The 19,966-nt window shown below is 49.5% G+C and overlaps 1 protein-coding gene across 1 annotated transcript; it reads left to right on the top strand.

The window, feature by feature from the left end:
* The first annotated feature begins 4,118 nt into the window (after positions 1 to 4,118).
* Atf3 (activating transcription factor 3) lies at positions 4,119 to 17,991 on the top strand. Its single transcript, XM_021166899.2, has 4 exons — positions 4,119 to 4,322; positions 10,214 to 10,457; positions 15,847 to 15,954; positions 16,628 to 17,991. The coding sequence occupies exons 2-4, from the start codon at positions 10,218 to 10,220 to the stop codon at positions 16,823 to 16,825; spliced, it is 546 nt and encodes a 181-aa protein (XP_021022558.1). The 5' UTR covers positions 4,119 to 4,322; positions 10,214 to 10,217; the 3' UTR covers positions 16,826 to 17,991.
* Positions 17,992 to 19,966: the final 1,975 nt, after the last annotated feature.

Raw genomic sequence — 19,966 nt, 5'->3', positions numbered from 1 at the left:
GATCTCCTCTCTGAAGTGGAGACAGCTGCTACCTAGATTTGGCCCTGTGGTCTAAAGTCAATGTCTGCATACAGGATGTCCTCAAAAGATCCAATCCCTGCCTTGGGTAAGTGCCTCTGTGACTTGGTACCTACATGAGCTAAAGTTTGGAAGTGTGTGTGTGTGGGGGGGGGGGGGAGAAGGTGGGGAGAGATAGAGGATAGGCTGTGCTCTAGAATCTGATCTGACAGAGCTTCTCAGCTGTAGTTTCCAGAAAAATGAGTTAGTCATTGGGCCACGCAACAGTTTTCACCACAGTTGCCTCTTTTGGCTCTCAGAAATCTACAGAGCAGGAGGTAGCTTGGGGAAGAGAGTCTGTCTCCATTTCAGGAACCCCTCAGCCCAGCCCAGGGACCCCTACAACAATACAATGGAAACCCTGGGACGATGACCTACCCTTCTCAAGATGACAAAGGCAGAACCAGAGCAGCACTGGAATCCTTAGCTCAGCCCAGCCCAGGGTGGGTTGCCGCTGCCATTTGCCACTGTTATCCAGCACCCGGAAACCCAGTGTCGGATTAGTGGTTTCAACTGTCACTCTGGGCCTTTCAGATTCTGGATGATGAGGGGACAGAGGGTATCCTAGAAAGCCTTCCTGACCCACAGTTACAGACACTATTACAGAAGACTCCAACTGAGAGCCTCCTTCTTAGTCACTAGGTGTTACTGTTTGTACACCCTTTTCAGGGTGGGAGAACCAGAGGGCGGAGCTAGGGGGCATGGCCACCGAGTACAGTATTCATGAGCCAATCAAGCGTCTTCCTTACTTAGAAACTTAAATTGGTAATTAGTAATTCTCTGATTGGCTGAGAGCATGGGTTCAGGAGAAATCCACTGACTCCCTTTCCAAGGTCAAGAAGTGGGGTCAAGACCCCTGCACAGACAGGCCAGCCCGTCAGCTCAAGCTCCCCTGGACACCTTAACTTGTTTCTGGAGTCTCAGAGCAAATAGTGCCTCAGAGCCTGGAGAACAGAGTTAAAGAGGCAGAGGAATGTGGAAGGGATCGCCCTCTGAATTGCAAAAATCTTTAAATATCTCTGAACTTTCTTTTTTTCCTTTTTTGCTTTTGGCTCCCTGTAATGTTTTTGTGTTTAGTTTTGGTTGCCACGAGGGGACTGTTTTTAGCTGCCTGGTTCCTTCTCCTCCCCTTTTAATTTTCCCTCTTCCTTTGGTACATGCCTCAGCCTGAAGTCTTCAATTCTTATCTCACTTAGCAAAACAGACCGGGGCTGATCTGCATACGGGCTCCCGGGGTGGTTCTCTGGAGAAAAACTCCACAACATTCAAATTTCTGCTTAACCCTCTTTGACTGGGGATTAACCCCTGAAATCCCGTTAGCCAGGGGCTTCCTGCTCGGGCTGGACAGGCATTCGCTTGCCTTTGTGTCGGGCAGCGATTTGGGTGCTGGGAGCTTTTCTTGCCCCTCTGAGGGCGTATGGGCGAATGCGCACGCACACTGGGGACAATAAGTCTGGGTAACGTGAGAAGCGAGGGGACTCAGATGTTGACAACTTCCTTTGGTCCAGACCTTAGGGCTCTTCCTTCCCGTTTTTCTCAGGCGCTTTACGATTCTCTGACTGAGTCCCGCAGAAAGTGACTTTTGTTTGCCTGGGATAGGCGTTTCATCCAAGTGGGGGGTGGGGGTGGGTGGGGGGGCAACTTCTCCCTGGAGAGTCTTATCGCTTTTAGGGTTTCAGTAAGAGAGGGAGGCAGAGGATGTCAGACTCAGAGCTCTGTAAACAACTGAGAGTTTCTATCCAGGTGCGACTTGGAGATTGAAAGCTAATGATTAGACTAGCAGGAGGACGGGTGTGGGGGAGGGCACCACGGTCATGACCAGGTGCCCCCGAAGCTCTGCGGACTTCTGACCACGCTATCCTTCCACGGTTCTGATGGAGCTGGTCTTGCTGCTTGGGGTCTCGAGGTTGTCGGCCGTGCCTTCCACTTGAAGACAGGACCCACCTCCATAGAACGCCAATTTAATCCGTAAAACAATAAAAATTTCTGTCGGGGTTCCCAGCGGCCTGGGGCGGGGTTCGTGTGTTCCCCATCTCCCTGTTACACCGCACAATGGTGTTTATTTATTCCAGGGCAGCCTGTAAAAAGATGGGGCAGGTAGGAGGAGATCCCAAACGACTTTCATTTCTAGGCACCTGACATACTTCGGGGTTGTGCCGACACGCCTGGGGTTTACCTGCCGGCAGGTCGGCTGGAGGCCGGGCTGTGGAGGTGTGGAGCAGGGTGTGGGCGTGGGAGACGGAGGGTGGGGCCCCGAGAGCCGTTACCAAGGCAAAACCCAAAGCAAAACATTAGCCTGGTGCTTCCCGCGCGACGCTGCTGTAATCCCGTCAGATCCTGGCAGGATCTGAGAGGATCCCGGGGATGGAACCACCCTAGGCTTCCCAGGCCAGCAAGGACGGAAAGACTCCGGGGTCCTCGATGGAGGGCAGGGGCCTGTGAAGGGCGAGACTCTGCCTTGGACTGGAGGAACCCGGGTGCAGAGAACTTGATTTTGCCCGAAGTGTTTGTCTCTGGGGCCATCAGTTGCTTACGGTCCTACTACGGTCGGCGACCTTTCCTCAGGACCGTAACAGTCCGGGTGGTAGGTGCTATGGAGGCAGCGGCACCGGTCAATTCTGCTTCTCACCCCAAACTACCTCCCTGTGACCTTCTGATCGCCTTCCTCTCAAAGGCGGGTGTTAGCAGGTGCCTCTGTCTTTACACCTCGGCGTCCTGCCCCACGTGTGCCCGCCAACGTCTGCCAGGCAGGTGCGCGATTCCTGGGCCGCAGTCTGTGCACGTCTAACCCTTGATGAGCTATGGAGCCCCGCCCGGGGTCTTGCGCTCAGCCCAGACCCTCGGAATTACTGGGTCAGAACCGGGAAACTAAGTTCAAGGTTCAAGCCCAGGTCTGCTGAGGCCTTGGCCTGAATCGAGTCCTTCGCCCAGCCTTTCCCGCCACCAGATTTGAGTACAAGAGGGCTCGGTGTTCCGGCTTTAAGCGGTGCGCGTTCAGTCCGGGCCACCGGATCCTAGAGCCCTCTGTTCCTGCAGACAGACACTCGAAACCTGGAGCCGGTTTTTCTTTTCTGATATCCAGGCGGACCCCCACCCCCGCCCATCTCTACCGGAGCGTAGAGATTAAAGCGTCCTCTTTCCCAGACTAGCCGTGCCGCCTTTTTCCAGCCCTTTCTTATCCCTGCGCTAGGTGGCTCTGATCTCTCCAAATCTTTCCTCTTTCTACGCTCTTACTTTCGTGGAGAATTCCCTGTTCATTAAAAAACGTTTTGTGGTTGTTATTAAAAATAAAAACAACAACCGAACTGACCGCGACCGGTCACTAGCACCTCGGGTTCCTAGCGAGTTCGGGGACCCCTGCGAGTGTGGGGCCGCGGGCATGGGAGCACGAGGCTGCCGAATGTCTACATTAACCCACAGCTGCTAGCTGGGTCCTCGGCAGAGGAGGTCACAGTGGCGGGTAACGGTGTGGATTCATCGGAGTGTAACTTTGGGCACCTCCTTCACGCGGGAGATTGTCACCGCTATCCCTTCCCCGCCCCCTCCTTAGGCTAGGCCGCTGGTCAGAGAAGGCACATTTTCCTGAAGTTTCAGAAAAATGACCACACATTTTAGAGAAAGGTCGTGCCCGCTTCCCAGCCTCACCTAGTCTGGGCCACTGCCAGGATCCGCCTCCCAGCACCCCTCCTCCCCCCTTTCCCCAACCTAGCGGAGGGAGAGATGCCAGGGCGGTGGAGTCATGCCGCTGGCTTGGGCACCATTGGCTCATGCCTGGAACACGCAGCGGCGAATACGCACATCTGGCGGTGCGCCCGGGCGGCTCCCAGCCTGATATGGAGATAGAGGGCGGGCGGGTGTGTGTGTCCCGGGCGTGCGAGGCACGCAGGACGCGCCGCGACCGCCCGTTCTCAACTTGCATCACCAAGTCCGCGGTCTCCACCCACCTTTTGCCCCGCCCCCGTCCCTCCTTCACCCCTCCTCTGGCCAGTTCTCCCTGGAAGCTATTAATAGCATTACGTCAGCCTGGGATTTGGTAACCTGGAGTTAAGCGGGCTCCCTGCCAACGCGAGGGCTTTAAAAGGGGTGATGCAACGCGCTCCCAGCCACAGTCTCACTCAGCGAGACGCCGCGCACGGTGCTTCCCCAGTGGAGCCAATCGGCTAACTCGCGCTCCGGCAAAGTCCTTGGCGCTCGCCCGCCGGCGGGACAGACCACCCGCCTCTGGCCGCTCTCTGGACCCTGGCCGCCCCGAGCGAAGACTGGAGGTGAGTTAGAGCAACACCGAGGAGCGCTGCCCTCCTCACCCTAAGTTCCCCTCTGGTGACCAGTCCCGGGACCCTTGCGCCACCGGGGACTGAAGCCCTAGTGTCCGTGTCACAGTCGCTCAGCTGAGCCTCTCTTTGCCGCTGCCGTTCCTAGCTGGGAAAAAGTTTCTGGTAAAGTGAAAGAACGAACTTTCTCTTTTGACTTGAGGCGTGAAAGATGCCCAGGAACGGAGGAGTTGCGCTCTCAAGTTTGCAACTAGGAGAGGTCGTCTGGGTGGAAGGTGGGTGCTGGTGCGCGGAGGTGACTCACACTCTAGGGGTCGGGGTCCCCTCTTCCATCCATCACTTCTTGTCCGGACGCTGGACTCGGAGCGGGTCCCTCCTAAGTCCGCGTAGAGGCGCAGTGGCCGCGGCTTGTTGAAGCGCTGCTCCCGGTATCGAGCTAAATGAATGAAGACCGGACACTCGAACGGAGGTCCGGCACAGCCGCTGGAGGTCGCCTGGCGCTCCCCGGAGCAGAGCTCTGGGCAGCATGACCGCGTAGGGCGCTGCGAGCGAAAGTGAGTTGGGATAAGTTTGGAGGCGGCGAGCGTTGGTGTGGCGCTGTCCCGGGGCTGAAGGCCGAGAGGTCTCCGCACCAGCTAACTTCGGACGGCTGGGTTTGAGACGTCACTTCCAGCCTCACTCGCTGTTGTGACTTGCTGTGCTCTGGCTAACTTTTAACCGGCCCTTGGGTTTCTTTATGTATTGGAAGGGAAGCGAAGGAATCGGATCAAGCGGGTGGAGGGACCAGGGTGTGGAACCACTTGTACTTGGGGGGAGGGACGTGCGCGGGGGGGAGGGTTGTTTTGTATTCTTGTGACAGAGTCTCACTCTGTAATCCAGACTGCCCATAAAAACTCCGGCCAATCCTCCTGCCTCAGCCTCCCAAGTGCTGAAATTACAGACCAACACACCCAGCACCTTTCTGTGCGCTGTGTGCTTCAGATAGCCAGCTTTTGACAGATTTGTTTCTAGAATGAAATAATTAAAGTAAAAGGAGCCAGGGAGGGATGTTGAGTGTGGAGGCTCCCCCACCCAGCGTTCCTAGCCGGTCTCTGAGACAGAACAGGAAAGGGGGCTTCTCTTACTGTCTCTGTCTCCTAGCTCTCTCCCATTGGATTGATTCCCTGCTCTGACCCCACGCTCATTTTCAACTTCCATTTCTGTATTTTCCTCTTAGCCATTTTATTTTCCTTGATTTAATCATGTAGCTCACGGGCTTTCTTATAAATTAAAGGAGTTGCCAAGCCCGATTATTTAAAAGGTTTATTCTCCCCTCCTGTTGTTCCACTCTTTTGAGACAAGGGCTCCCTATGTAACTGGGGCTTGCTTTAAACTTATGGCAGTCTTCTAGCCTCGGTCCCCATATGCTGAGATTACAGGCGTGTGCCACCAAGAAGGGAGCACATGTTTTGCATGTTGCATTTGTTATGGGATAATGTTACCACATACAGGCTCTTGCTTGGAGTGGGTGGGGCTGAGGTGGGGGTTGCTGTTGCTTCTATCAGGAGATTTCAGAGGCTGCTGACCAGGTTCCCAGAGTGAAGAAGGCATTGCCCAGCACCTGTGGCTATCTAAATCCCTTCTTGGCACACCAGTTTCTTCTGGTCTTCATTCTGTCAGAGCCTCCTCTATGAGGGGTGCCAGGTATGGGTCTCTTCAGCCCTCAATTTCCTCCCTGGCAGGCAGCTCTCTCTGTGGTTGCTTATTTGGTTGATCTATTGAACTAACTGATGGGTCCTCCTGGTAGTGCAGAATGAGCAGAGGATGGGTGTGAGCAGCTTGGCTGGACTGGACCACACCCATCTCTCTGAGTTTAGTTAGGTAAGTGTTTTCCTTCTGGGACCTCAGTTTATTCAATAACAAAATGGGGGTTTGATCTAGACAATTCTAATGCTGGGTGTCCCATTGAGTTCCTTTAGCCAAAGTCTGTGATTCCTTAAGGAACTGGCTATAGGGGTTCCTTGTCAAGGAAGGAGGGACATAGCCAGGATCCCCCCCCCCCCCGAAACTTCAAGAGAGAAATGGTTTCCTTTGTGAGAACTCACAATCTTGGCCAATCCAACCCTAAAGGAGGAGTGCTGATGTCAGCCAATTGGGTGTAATTCACCTGATGTCTTAGGAACTCGGGGGTCAACCACCGGTTGTAACAGAACTAGCTTGAAATTTTTGAGGGTTCCAGTCAATTCCTGATGACTAGAACTAAACTGAACTGAACTAGATCAGGTTCCCTGAGGGGCAGGGAGGATGTGGAGTCAGAATGGATGTATGGATCCTAATTTCCTTATGTTTTAAAGTTTGTGCATGTAATGTGTTGTTCCCCACAGTCCTGGGAGGGAACTGTTAACGTCAGTTCAGATAGGAACTGAAGGTCAGAAAGCCTCTGGCTCGGGAGTGGGTACCCAACTAGTGAGAACCAGAGGCAAACCTGGAAATGCTGTCTCTGACCCTCAAGCCCAGCCTCCCGCCTCCAGCCTTCAAACAGGAGAAAGGACAGGATGTAGAGTCAGGAAGGAGTACTGGTTCCCTAGTACTACAGGACAGTTTGCAGACAGCTTGGTGGAAGGAAGTGGAAATCAAAAGTGAAAATTCAAAGCCATCATAAGCTACTAGGAGATAAAAATCTAGGAGCTGAATTTCCAGTTAAGTGAGGGGAGTTTCATTTTCTTGAAAATGACGAGATTGCCGATGGCGTGACATAATTTCTGGTTGGAAGTCATGAAGCAGAATCTGGAAGCAAATCTGGAAGACAGCTTTATGATCAGTGTAGAAAGTTAGCTCACCCCAAATCTCCCCTCTTTGGGGCCTCAACTCCCGAAATCAAGCTGAAATTTTAAGCTTTCTTTCCCTGGAGGACACAGCCTGACTCTGTCTGACTCTCTGGAGACCTCTGTGCAAGACAAACCAGAAAAGACAAGAGCCCAAATCTTACAGAGTGTGCCCCCATGAGGGCTTCTTAACAGCTTTATAACACGCTTGTGTCCCCAAGTAAGCCCCACCCCCAGCTTTTCACAGAAACATTCCATACCACTGACATTCCTCAGTTTCTTCCTGACTTTACACTAAGAACGCTGTTGGGGGAAGTCCTAAACAACAGACTTTAACCTCAAAGGGCTCAATAATAAACTTAACTGGGCTGCTAAAGGGTCATGCTCAACTGCTGTAGCTCAAGCTAGTTAAGTATAGATGAACTAGTTAAGTATAGATGAACTATTCAGTCCTACAAATGATGGCCAGGCCAGTGGCAGCCCTGAATTCCACCCCTGGGCTGTTGGGGTTTTTGTTTGTTTGTCTGTTTTTCCAATAAAATGCAAAGGAGAATATACAGGAGGATGCCGAGCCTCTGGCTTCAGAAGTCATAGAAACATCCCCCAGGTACAAGGTTACAGCTTCCAATTAAGAGACCTTCAGTTCTTACTCCTGTCTGGGAAAGAATTGTATACATCTCTTTGAGTTCTTTTGACTCAACAGTCACTGGTCCGGAATTTCTGCCTCCACCAGTGGGGCTTAATATCCAGGGAAAAGGATCTTGAGGAAGGGCTCAAGAAGGTGACTAGACCCCAGGGAGTCTCCATAGGAGAGCATCCCTCTGTGGGAGATCCTGGGAGACCCAGAGTAGCTCCTTGTGGCAGAATGCTTTCCAGGGCATTTCTTGTATTATTTCCCAAGTTGTTCACACCACTCTTGGGGAATTAGGGTACTCATTACCAGCCTTCCTTTGCAGAAGAGAAAGCCACTAGGGTACTATCACCACACATAACGGAGCAGTCTTCAAATCTCAGTTAACAAACAAACAAATAAAAAAATTCTGGTATGGGGATTTTATGGAAGGCTGTGAGTTCTGAAACCACGCAAAACAAATCCCAGTGCCCCATACTATCCCATGTTAATGTGATCTGACTAAATCTCAGTAAGTTCATGCCTAAAATGGGACTAGTTTTCACAAAGCTGGCTGTAAAACTCACAGGCTCAAGGGAGACAAGGTAGATAGATGTCTCCTTAAATGTTAGAGATTTGCCAAAAGGCTCACTGCCCTCTGGGACCTGGCTGATGACCAGTGTAGCCGAGGACGGTCACTATACCGCTCCTGCTTTGGGAAAAGGCCCGTGGGGGTGACGGGGGCAGCAAGTCTGCAGCAGAAAGAGGCACCACAACACTCTTCCAGGATTGCTTCTGCCCGTGGTTCCCCCTGTCACCCCTGTGGGTTTGCTGACCTATAGACTGATGAGGTCATCTGCTTCGGCCACCTCAGCTGCACTTTATTTATTCAGTTGTTTAACTGTCCAGCCAGGCCAGTGGCCGAGCCAGAGCTTCAGCAATGGTTTGCTTGCTTTCTCAGTCAACTTCCACATGTAGACTGAGTCCCATAGGGCCAAATTGCCTGCTCCTTCATCCTAGATCCTCCTTTGGCCCTGTTCCAAGCTTTGCTCCTTGCATGTCAAAGCTAAACAACACCCCCATTTGCTCCTGGCTTTGCCTGCTGAGTGAGGTCCTTTGCTTTGCCAGCCATCTCGTTAAGAAGGGGCTCCGTATTCCTGCATGACCTGAGTTACCACCACCACCACCACCACCAGCGCCATTCCCCGCCAGTGACTGGGGCAAAGAAACATACCCCACGTGTGTTTACCTTCTTCATTCGGACCCAGTTTCCTCCAGGAGAAAGTCCTGCCACAGAGTTGTTGAATTCAGGGCCCCAGCTTCCACTGGCTAACAGATGTGGCTCAATTCAAGTGTCTTCCCGATTCTTTTTGAAAGGAGACTGAAAATGGGATCACAGCAGGCGCTGTACTTTTTTTTTTTTCCTTCCTTCCTTTTAGGACTGAGGCCACATTTGTATATTCTGTGTACTGGCCACAGAAGAGCCTGAAAAGAGAACCCCCCTTGAGCTTTATTTTAGATGTGTCTCTGAGCTGTGTGTTTTAAGGATCTGTTTTACTCACAGTGAGGATGGCATAACATTTTTTTGGTGGTGCATTGAATTTAATTAGCATTGCTTGCACGGGTGTGGGGATAGTTATTGGCACATGGGCAACTTTTTTTTTTTTAAAGATTTATTTATTTATTATACGTAAGTACACTGTAGCTGTCTTCAGACACTCCAGAAGAGGGCGCCAGATCTTGTTACGGATGGTTGTGAGCCACCATGTGGTTGCTGGGATTTGAACTCTGGACCTTCGGAAGAGCAGTCGGGTGCTCTTACCCACTGAGCCATCTCACCAGCCCCCGGCACATGGGCAACTTAACTACTGAATAAGTGATCCCTTTAACTATCAGGGTTCACTGCTAATAGCTCCTGGGTTAGGGTTGGGACTGTGTCTCCCCTCTACAGGTCCTGTGCAGGTGACCAGAGCTGCTGGGTTCATGAGAGAAACTGCCGTGTCACATCCAGAAAGCAGCAGTTCCCAGAAGTCTCCTACCCTCCTGAGCTTACCTCCTTTTAGCCCCGATGTTCCCTGAGCTATGAATGTGTGTGTGTAGGGGTGCTGTTTAGGGTGGGACACAGAATAGCCACTTATTCTCAGCACCTTGCACAGTTATGAATCTCTGCATTAACTGCTGCCTGTTGCAAAAAGAAACTGACCAAGATTGAGGGTATTGCTAATCTGTGGGCCAGAACATAAATATTTAAGAGGCAGTTTTACAACACATATGTTTAGCAAAACAACAGTAATATGTTCTCCTTTACTTCCTATAATCTCTCCCGGCATGGGCATGAGCATAAAGTAATAAGAAACCTGAAGCCTCAGGGCTGATGGGACTTGGTTCTGAGGTAGGCTGTACTTCGGCACGGTTGGACCCCATGCCCCAGGATGCCTGAAGCAGTTTGTGCTTATTCTTTTTTCTTTCAGCAAAATGATGCTTCAACATCCAGGCCAGGTCTCTGCCTCAGAAGTCAGTGCGACCGCCATTGTCCCCTGCCTCTCACCTCCTGGGTCACTGGTATTTGAGGATTTTGCTAACCTGACACCCTTTGTCAAGGAAGAGCTGAGATTCGCCATCCAGAATAAGCACCTCTGCCATCGGATGTCCTCTGCGCTGGAGTCAGTTACCATCAACAACAGACCCCTGGAGATGTCAGTCACCAAGTCTGAGGTGCGTTCTGCAACCCCACGTGATCCTTTCTTCAGCTCATGCTTATCACACATGCTCCACACAAGCACAATCAGATGGCTTAGAGTTGGGGATAAGAATCAGCCAAAGCTCTGGCCTCTGGCTCTAAAGTCTATTGTCTAAAGATAACGGAGTAAAGACTATAATACATGAATGAGCAGGTATAGTGTGCACCTGAGATTGGGCAGATAGAGTGTGTGCATGTGTGTGTGCATGCAGGTACATGCATGTGTATGTGTCTGTGCATATGTGTGTATGGATGTGCGTACATGTGCGTGCGTGCATGTGTGTGTGTATGTGATATCAAGAAGCTGAAACAGGAAGATCAAGAGAGTGGTGAGTTTGAGGGAAATCTGAGATACATTTCCATACTGTCTTTTAGAAAGAGAGAGAGAGAGCACGCTCAGCAGTTAATAGCACTTGCTGCTCCTGCAGAGGACACAGGTTCAATTCCCAGTACCCACATGGTGGCTCACAGCTATCTGTACCTTCAATTTCAGGGAATCCAACATCCTCTGCAGGCAACTGCATAAACATGTCACAAATACATAAATGCAGGTAAATACTCATACATGCAAAATAAAAATTATGTCTCTTTTAAAACAACAACAAAAGGGAGACAGAAGCAAGCAACTGCACAAACTCAGGCACACACAGGCAAAGGCTCGTGTGCACAGAAGCAGGCAACTGCACAAACGCAGGCACACACAGGCAAAGGCTCGTGTGCACAGAAGCAGGCAACTGCACAAACGCAGGCACACACAGGCAAAGGCTCGTGTGCACAGAAGCAGGCAACTGCACAAACGCAGGCACACACAGGTAAAGGCTCGTGTGCACAGAAGCAGGCAACTGCACAAACGCAGGCACACACAGGCAAAGGCTCGTGTGCACAGAAGCAGGCAACTGCACAAACTCAGGCACACACAGGCAAAGGCTCGTGTGCACAGAAGCAGGCAACTGCACAAACGCAGGCACACACAGGCAAAGGCTCGTGTGCACAGAAGCAGGCAACTGCACAAATGCAGGCACACACAGGCAAAGGCTCGTGTGCACAGAAGCAGGCAACTGCACAAATGCAGAGGCTTATGCACATACAAATAAACTTTATTATTATATTTTAAGAAAAGAAATGGGTTCAGAGATTAGCTAGAGGTGAAATTTTCATTTTAGATTAGGAGACTGTGGAAAGCTTGCCTGGTCATGGCCTACTAGCTAAGACTTGAGGAGAGGGAGTTGTGTGGGGAGGGTTCTCTCATTAGGGGGAGACTGTGGGCTGGGAGTGAACTGGGCATGTCACACAGAAGCTGCTGTGTCAAGAGTAGAAGGGAAACCACTGGGAGGCTTTTGGACAGAGAAGGAGCTGGTCTGATACATTTATGTGGTTCCCTGGTCTGATACATTTATGTGGTTCCCTGGTCTGATACATTTATGTGGTTCCCTGGTCTGATACATTTATGTGATGCCCTGGACACCGTATTGGGTAGGCCACTGGATGAGTAAGCCAGAGAAGTATGCTCAGAAATGAAACTATGAGACCCTGCACTTACACGGAGGAAGGTCTGGGATATAGTGCTGAAAAGTGGCTGGCTTCTGGACCTAGGCCAGCTGTCTTAGGTATGGCTATGGTTTTTGGAAAGATGAGAGTATCCATTTGCTGCAGGGACTGTAGAAGGCCAGGTGGGACAAGAACAGAATTTGTGTCCTTGGAAGATGTCAAATAGACAGGCACAGATGTGAGCTGGGAGTCCTGGGCCAGAGATCCAGGGTTGGGAAGTATCTGACTGTGGATGGTGCTTGAAGCTGTGAGTTTGGTGAGGCCACAGTCTGTGCAGAGGCTTTCTAAAGAAGCAAAGAATATGGTGGCGATTTTCATCACTCGATGGATCCAGGGACCAAGGGTTAGCCCTACCCTTCCTGATAACAATGCTCACAGATGTGGTACACCATGTGTTTGCTCTGTGCTCACACATGTTCACACACATGTGAACCTCACATGTGCTGAGAAACCTTTGCATAAGACGCCTGGAGTGACAGACATGGTTACTGAGCTGTGGTTGCTGGTAGCTATGTTGTCTCAAGAGCATCAGAGGTGAATGCTTGTAACTTTGCTAGGCTTTCTTAATTAGGGTTATTTTAAGTTTACTTAATGGGTATGATAGCAACTGTGGAGTAAGGAGTGAAACTGGCTCAAAAGATGTGAGTTTAAAAGGAGCTTGAGAGGCCGGGCGTGGTGGCGCACGCCTTTAATCCCAGCACTCGGGAGGCAGAGGCAGGCGGATTTCTTAGTTCGAGGTCAGCCTAGTCTACAGAGTGAGTTCCAGGACAGCCAGGGCTACACAGAGAAACCCTGTCTCAAAACCAAAAAAAAAAAAAAAAACAACAACAACAAAAAAAAAAAAAAAAAAAAAAGGAGCTTGAGGTCTGGGGTTGTAGGTCGGTGGCGGAGTATAAGACATTGCATTACATTGGGGATAAAAAGAGATTGGTCAATAGGACTGACATTTGTGGAAGTCTGAGGGGAACCTGAATCATAGCATTTAGTAGATGGGAATGAACTATTTATGATGCTGTTGCTATGGACGCCGTTAGGGGCATTAACTGTGCTTCAGGCTAGCTCAGAGGAGGTCAGAGAGGGTACCACAAAACAGTCATGGCTATCAAGTCCAATACTGGAGAGTTAGAGCCTGGAACATTCTGGGAGATATTTTTTTTCTTCTAATGAAATAGTTTGAAATAAGACACAGTAGTAGGGAAAGACGGGGAAGGGAGGCTAGACAGGTGGGTGGACTGGCAAGGGCAGTTGGGGGTCTCTAGAGGGAGAAGAGTGGGTGGGTGGTGCTCCCAGGCTATTCCTGACTCTAGGGGAAAGGATGTATTTATGAAATATTCTTTGTCCAGTTTTGAATTACAGGGATCAGTGTTTTATTTGGTTGGTTTTGGTTTTCAAGACAGGGTTTCTCTATGTAGCTTTGGCTGTCCCGGAAGTTACCCTGTAGACCAAACTGGCCTTAAACTTATAGATCTGCCTGTCTCTGCCTCCCAAGTGCTGGGATAAAAGGCATGCGCCACCACCATCTGGCTCACAAAGGCCAATTTAAATATCAAAACCTTATTTCAAAATCCAAATAACTTTAAAAGTAGACACAATCTCAATTTCCCACATTACCAGTGTAATTCTTTTTTTACTTGTTCTTTGATTTTCATGATTTTCTCTTTGCATTAATTTTTTTTTATTTTATGTATGTGAGTGTTTTGTCTGCGTGGATGTATGTGCATTGTGTGCATGCCTGCTGCCCACAGAGGTCAGAAGAAGGTTTTGGATTCCCTGGAACTAGAGTTACACTTGAGAACCACCATGTAGGTGCTGGAAACCAAACCCAAGTTCTCCACAAGAGCAGCAAATTCTCTTAACCACTGAGCTGTGTCCGTGTCTGTGTCTGTGTGTGTCTGTGTGTGTGTGTGTGTCTGTCTGTCTGTCTGTGTCTGTGTCTGTGTCTGTGTCTATATGTATGTATGCATGTATGTGTGTGTCTGTCTATCTGTGTGTATCTGTGTGTGTGTGTATGATTTTTGTATTTCCTGGGATGGTGGCCTTGAGGCATGAAGGATAGAAATTTGGGGTTAGATTCCTTGGGCTTTGCCTCTGTAGGTTGAAAATACTTCCATCTCAGTCCACCATGTCTTCTGATTCAAAAGAATGGGGAAAGGTCAGGAGTGGGCCAGTCATGGCATCCCAAAGCTGGCAGGGTCTGCACTGAGCATCCCACAGGGAGAGTTCATCCCAGATGTGCTTTACAGAGTCCATGGCTGATGTGCTCACTGCTCGTCAGTCCATAGACCGTCAGGGTCAGGATGAACATCCACGGAGGACCATAGCCACCAAAGCTGGACGTGGCTCAGTCCTCTGAGCACCCCAGTTCTGACTCAGGAGGAGGCGCAGGGAATCAGTATGATTTGTTGGCTGAATCAGCAGGTGGTTCAGGACTCTACCCATCAATAGCATCCGGCTACGGGCTCATTCATACCATTTGCTACCACCAATGGTCTCAAGTCCCTCCTCCAGGAGCTCACTGACCTCATGGAAAGGACGTACCAGGATGCTCTTGGTAAAGACAGAAATAAATGTTGGTTGTTTTTCTTGAACTGCGGTCACATGGTTGACAGAAGCCACGGGAAGAAGCTTGATTTGGCTCACACAGTTGAGGGGATACAGTCCGTTGTGCAGGGAAGACAGGTAGCCAGGGAAGCTCCGTGCCCAGTGGTGAAAACTTGTGCCCAATTGTGAGAGCTTGTGCATGGTGGCAAGAGCTTGTACACAGTGGTGAGAGCTTGTGCATTGTTGTGAGGGCTTGTGCACTGTGGTAAGAGCTTGTGCTCAGTGGTGAGGGCTTGTGCTCGTTGGTGAGAGCCTGTGCACATCTTTCTAGCTCAAGAAGCAAAGCTCAGATAAAAGTAGGTTCAGAGTTCAACAGTTCCCTTCCCTTGTTCAACAATCCACCCCTGCCAGCCATGTCTCCTACCCCAAAGGTTCTACAACCTCCCCAAACAGCACTGCTCTCAGGAGAATGTGGCTACGGGACAGTCTGGTCATTCCTGACTCCAGAGGGAAGGACAACTTACAAAGTCTTGTGTGTGTGTGTGTGTGTGTGTGTGTGTGTGTTGTGTGTGTATTGATTATAATTAGCATCAGTGGTTATCAATTTAAAATTCAAATTCTTATTCCAAAATCCAAATGCATTTTTAAGGTGGGTTTTAGGGTTTTAAAAAAAAAGATTTATTTATATGAGATACTGCAGCTGTCTTTAGACACACCAGACAGAAGAGTGCATCAGATTTCATTACAGATGGTTGTGAGCCACAATGTAGTTGCTGGGAATTGAACTCAGGACCTCTGAAAGGGCAGTCGGTGCTCTTAGCCACTGAGCCATCTCTCCAGCCCCAGGTTCTAGGTTTTTAAAGCAGCTTTTAGCTTACTAATTTCCAGTATAATTCTATTGTACTGAACAGGCTTTAGATTTTGTTATTCATTGTCAAGTGTTTGCATGCACATGTGTGTGAAAGGGATTCATACAGAAACCTAAGTCATGAGGCTGGAGATGACTTGGTGGTTAAGAACACTTGCTGCTCTTCCCGAGGACTGGAGTTCCCAACACGTGCAGTAGGTGGCTCACAGCAGCCTATAACTCCAGCTCCTGAAGATCCAACACTCTCCTCTGGTTTCTGAGATCACTGCGAATGCACGTGGCAGACATACACACAGACAAATATAGATATGCAAATGTACACATAAGGGATTAAAAACAAGCAAACCCCCACAGCCTTGATATTTGGGTTCATGGTGGCTTAAATGTGTGCCTTTTGGATTTTATAGGTGGCCCCTGAAGAAGATGAGAGGAAAAGGAGGCGGCGGGAAAGAAATAAAATTGCTGCTGCCAAGTGTAGAAACAAAAAAAAGGAGAAGACAGAGTGCCTGCAGAAAGTGAGTCCTGCCTGGTCCAGCCTCTCCTAGGGGATGGAAAGCCTTGTGGGTGGGGCAGAAATGCCAGCTGTAGGCAGAGGATGGAGCAAAGCTATTAGCATGGCAGAAGAGGCTCTAGAGATGTATGTATCTACACACACACACGTGTACATATTTATATACATACATACAAACATACAAACATACATACATACATATGTGTATTCATATATCCAGGGCCAGCAAGCTGGCAAGGTGCATGAAACCTGGCACCCTAGTTTGATACCCAGAACCCACTGTGGAAGGAAAGAACTGATTTCTAAAAGTGACCTCTGACCTCCTCATGCATGCTGTGACACAGACTAGTCCACAAATCCCCAGCAGTTTCGAGACTTTCGAGTCACACCAACATAGTTAAAGAGACTTTACTCACCGGTTTTACCAAATACAACAAAACTATAAAACCCTGCTATTGCCTTTGGCTCTCGGCTTTCTTTTCCATGTGTCCCAACTTCCGAGGCCTCTACAGGGTTCATACCACCTTCCACCTAGCTTGATCATCCCGTCTTTGTGGTACGATGGTTCCTCTAGCAGGTCTCTCTCAGTTTGAGGAGCCCGAAGGTTCCCAGGTGGTCCCCCACCTCCCTGCTCCTTGGTTCCCTCCGTTGATTGTCCTCTCTTGATTGTCCCTCAGGAGTCAGAGAAACTGGAGAGTGTGAATGCTGAGCTGAAGGCCCAGATCGAGGAGCTGAAAAACGAGAAACAGCATTTGATATACATGCTCAACCTGCACCGGCCCACCTGTATCGTCCGGGCTCAGAATGGACGGACACCGGAAGATGAGAGGAACCTCTTTATCCAACAGATAAAAGAAGGAACATTGCAGAGCTAAGCAGAGGTGGCATGGAGGCAATTGGGGAGTCCTTACTGAATCCTCCTTTTCCACCCCAAACCCTGAAGCCATTGGAAAACTGGCTTCCTGCGCACTTCTAGAATCCCAGCAGCCAAGAGCCGTTGGGGCAGGAGGGCCTGTGGTGACCTACTGCATTGTCCCACTCTGCCCCCGAGTGAACCGTGGAGCAGGCAGGAGCATCCTTTGTCTCACCAATTCCAGGATTTAGGCCTTACCATCTCGGCCAGTCTCAGATGACCTAGCTGGTCCCAGGCTGGGGTCCTATGCAAAGCAGGATCCCACTAATGGGATTCAGGCAGAAGTGTCTACCTTGATAGGTGGGGTGGGACCACATCCTCCACTGCGGCTGACAACGTCCTTCCAAAGGAATATGGAACGAGAACATTCATTATTGAGGCTGTCCAATGGCCAGGGTATGCTTTCTAGAAAAATATGCTGTTCTGTCCCAGAATGACTGTGCATAGGGTATCCGTTTCAGAGCCTGGTGTTGTGCTATTTAGATGTTTGTCTTGCACAACATTGGCATGATTTTTCCGGGAGTTTCATCAGATCTGATTTCTGAGAGTCTGGGGAATCTGCCATGGTGGACAGTGCCCCTCAAAAGCATTTGTGTGGCCACATGAACTTGCTGGCGCCAGGGGAGTGAAACTGGCTGATGACCAGCTGTGCAACTTTGTGGACGACACCTTTCCCTGTACCCACTGCAGAGGAAGAACCCTGGGCACAGCAGCTTTGTCCTTGGCTACAAACTGTTACAACGTCACAAAATGAAGGCACAAAGTTCAACTTTCAAAGGGTGTAGGACTCCATACTCAGTGACAGGGCAGGAAGAGCCAAAGATAACCACAGCCACAGCCTGTGGAGACCAGGGTTGGAAGCCAGGTGCAGGGCCAGGCATCTGCTTTGTGGGATGTTAATGGCGCTTTTGTCTTGTAGCTATTTTGAGATGTGGTCCAGAGCATTTCAGCTGGGAGATCTACCTCTGGCCACCAGGACTCTGGCTACTGTTAAAATCCTGATGTTTCTGTGGAATCCTCAGTGTTTAACCCCACTCAATAGTATCATTACAGTTTTCTGTAAGAGAAAATATTACTTATTTATCCCAGTATTCCTAGCCTGTCAACATAATAAATATCGGAACAAGACCTGGTAAACGTTAGTGTGGCACTGGTTTCTGCTAAGTGTTGAGATAGTGACACGACATCTCTCTCTCTCTGTCACAGGGTGCTCGGTCAGCACTGAGGGTTTGGGGCTGGGTGGCATCCTTGGTTCGTGGGGAGACCACTAAGTAGTGCAGTTGGCTTTTTTAAAATGTATATTTTATGTGTATGGGTGCTTTATCTGCATGTATGTCTGTGTGCCACATGCATGCAGTGCCTGAGAGGGGGCCAGAAGAGGGGGCATTGGGTCCCCTGGAACTGGAGTTTCAGGGGGTTGCAAGCCACCACATAGTTGCTGGGAATGGAACCCGGATCTTCTCTGAGAGCACCAAGTGCTGTTGTAAACTGCAGACCCATCTCACCAACCCTATTTTTATTTTTAATTATATGTAGGTGTGTGTGTGTGTGTGTGTGTGTGTGTGTGTGTGTGTGTGTGTAGACACGAGTGCAGTTGCCTACAGAGACCAGAAGAGCTCTTAAGCACTGAGCCAGCTCTGCAGCCCATGTGGTGACTTCTAACCCTGTGCCTCAGGCTGTTGACTGATATTCAGTTGCTCACTGGCAAACCCTGAAACAACACTACAGGTGTGTCCTTCACACCAACTGTTTGGCACTAAGGTAGTTTTTTGTTTGCTTTGAGTCAGAGTCTCAGTATGTAGCCTGAGGTGACCTGAAACATAATATACAGACCAGACTGGCCTTCAACTTCCAAGTGCTGATCGGCCTCCAGAATGCTGGTTTAAAGGTGTGCACCACCATGCCTGGCTTACAATTGAATTTTGATGTAAAATCCAAATTTGTTAAATGTTTCAGCCATCAGTTTCTCTGAGCATACAAATATGCCTCAACATACACAGTCTTTTTATAAATTGCATTTAGTTTGGAAGTGGGTGGTGCATGTCTATGCCATAGAAAACAACTTGGAGTCAAACACTTTCCACCACATGGGTCCTAGGAATTGAACTCAGGCCGCCAGGCCTAGCGGCACGTGCCTTTGCTGGCTGCACCATCGCTTTGGCTCAGCTTGAGTCTCTTGAACTTGCCTTCTGCCACAGTGGTGGTCCCTGAACAGGTTTCAGCTTGACTTGGATATGTTAACACCTGTTAGCATCCCTGTGCCTCATAGCACAAACATATTTCAAATATCAAGGAAAAGGGAGGTGGGAACAAAGAAGTCGAGAGAAGAGTTTTGGACAAGATGGGGGATGGCTAAAGTTGTTCCAAGAATGGTAATCCTAATTTTCTGGAATTTCCTGGCCCAGTGATTTCTTCCTGCCCCTCTCCCTTCCTCAAGCCCTTTCCCTCACTTTGTAGTACGAGGGATACACCAAGCCCTCCCTACCCTGGCAAACCACAGCACTTGAGTGGAGGTCTGGGGATGATAATATTTGACAGTCAGTTCTTTACTTCTAACCATGTGAGTCCTGGAGAATCAACTTAGGTCAACAAGTTTGGTGACAAACACTGTGACCAGCTGAGCCAGCTTGCCAGCCATATGTGCCTGTTTGTTTGAACTGTTATGTGATGCCTCTAAACTGTCTTATGTCACTGGCATGATTGTACCTCTGGCTGTTCCTATTCAGTAAAGAGCCATCTACATCTTTAGCTAATCTGTATCTTAATAAAGGGGAGGAAATAAAGACAGCAACAACAACAAAAACCAAAACATTGCCCTAATCCCTTGGTTGTGGGTAGAGGTGCTACTACAAAGTCAAGGCAGTTTGAACACAGCCACAGAAGGTAATGGGTTAGAGAGGAGACAGAGGGATGCTTCCCGTGATCTTTAAAAAGAACTGCATTTGGCATGTGCCACACAGACCTTTGACTCCCATGCTTCAAGTTGAAGAAGGCAGGCCAGGAGTCTGAAAGAATAAACATAGATAGGGCCATGGGAATTAGCACCTGGTTGGCCACATCTTCAGTTTTTCTGCTGCCTCTTGCAGGGCACACTGACATATCA

This window comes from Mus caroli, unplaced genomic scaffold, assembly GCF_978045245.1.
Source record: "Mus caroli unplaced genomic scaffold, Mus_caroli_1 scaffold_1, whole genome shotgun sequence".
NCBI lineage: Eukaryota > Metazoa > Chordata > Mammalia > Rodentia > Muridae > Mus > Mus caroli.
This window is presented reverse-complemented; position numbering and strand designations above follow the sequence as displayed.

What these genes read in the sequence shown, in the direction of transcription:
- Atf3 (XM_021166899.2), top strand. Translation starts at nt 10,218, where the DNA reads ATGATGCTTCAACATCCAGGCCAGGTCTCTGCCTCAGAAGTCAGTGCG. An exon ending in TGTCAGTCACCAAGTCTGAG is followed by an intron (nt 10,458 to 15,846) that starts GTGCGTTCTGCA and finishes TGGATTTTATAG; the next exon opens with GTGGCCCCTGAAGAAGATGA. An exon ending in AGACAGAGTGCCTGCAGAAA is followed by an intron (nt 15,955 to 16,627) that starts GTGAGTCCTGCC and finishes ATTGTCCCTCAG; the next exon opens with GAGTCAGAGAAACTGGAGAG.